Below are 809 nucleotides of genomic sequence, written 5' to 3'. Positions count from 1 at the left end.
GGAAGAACTCCAACGTGATACGGGAGACTTTGCTACAGCGGCTTCTCTGCACTTCTGGGCTACCACCTTGTGACGGGAGACATTGCTAGCGGTCACTCTGCACTAGTGATGGTACACCACCGTGATACGGGAGACATTGCTAACGGCCACTCTGCACAGGTGCCAATACCACCTTGTGACGGGAAACATTGCTAGGAACCGATCGGCATCTCTGCGCGATTACTTGACGCACACCCAACTAAGTCAACTGTTGGACTTTTTCGTAATCACGGCGGGACACATTGAACGAGCTCTAACGGATCTCTGCACGCATGGAACATGGTGGCGGGAATCATTGCTAGAACCGAACGGCGCCTCTGCGCGATGTACAAACAAGCTCAACAGGAACCTCGTATCGGCTGCCGAGCCGGAGCCCGAACAACTTGGACTTTCACCTCTAATTTATATCAACTCACCACTCCCCGAGGGATCCGCAGAATTGCTTCTGGGTCCCGTATCGTTATTTGCGATTCGTGTTTGCATTACACTACATTGAACTATTCCAACTTGTTTATCCGCATGGCGAACATTTGCTGCATTGAACATTTAAGTTCCACTTCGCTCTCCCCTACGTGGGTCTGAGCTTCGCTCTCAGGGAAAAAATATGCCACATTTGGTAGGGAAACCCGGTTTCATCACGCTATGTGCCCTGCACCACCGGCTTAGCGTGAATCCTTCGAGTTTCCCTAAGAAGTTCGATTGGTCTTGCAGAGTTTAAAGACAACGAAGCTTAGTTTCAAGCAATGATTTAATATACGCGTATAAAAACC

The 809-nt window shown here is 49.6% G+C and overlaps 1 protein-coding gene across 1 annotated transcript; it reads right to left on the bottom strand.

Annotated features, from left to right (window-relative positions):
- Window positions 1-243: 243 nt before the first annotated feature.
- Phum_PHUM624780 (uncharacterized protein) lies at window positions 244-585 on the bottom strand (the record flags this gene model as incomplete). Its single annotated transcript, XM_002433270.1, has 2 exons — window positions 244-434; window positions 456-585. The coding sequence occupies 2 exons, from the start codon at window positions 583-585 to the stop codon at window positions 244-246; spliced, it is 321 nt and encodes a 106-aa protein (XP_002433315.1).
- Window positions 586-809: the final 224 nt, after the last annotated feature.

The sequence above is a fragment of the Pediculus humanus genome, genomic scaffold (genome assembly GCF_000006295.1).
Source record: "Pediculus humanus corporis 1103172109402 genomic scaffold, whole genome shotgun sequence".
Lineage (NCBI taxonomy): Eukaryota > Metazoa > Arthropoda > Insecta > Psocodea > Pediculidae > Pediculus > Pediculus humanus.
This window is presented reverse-complemented; position numbering and strand designations above follow the sequence as displayed.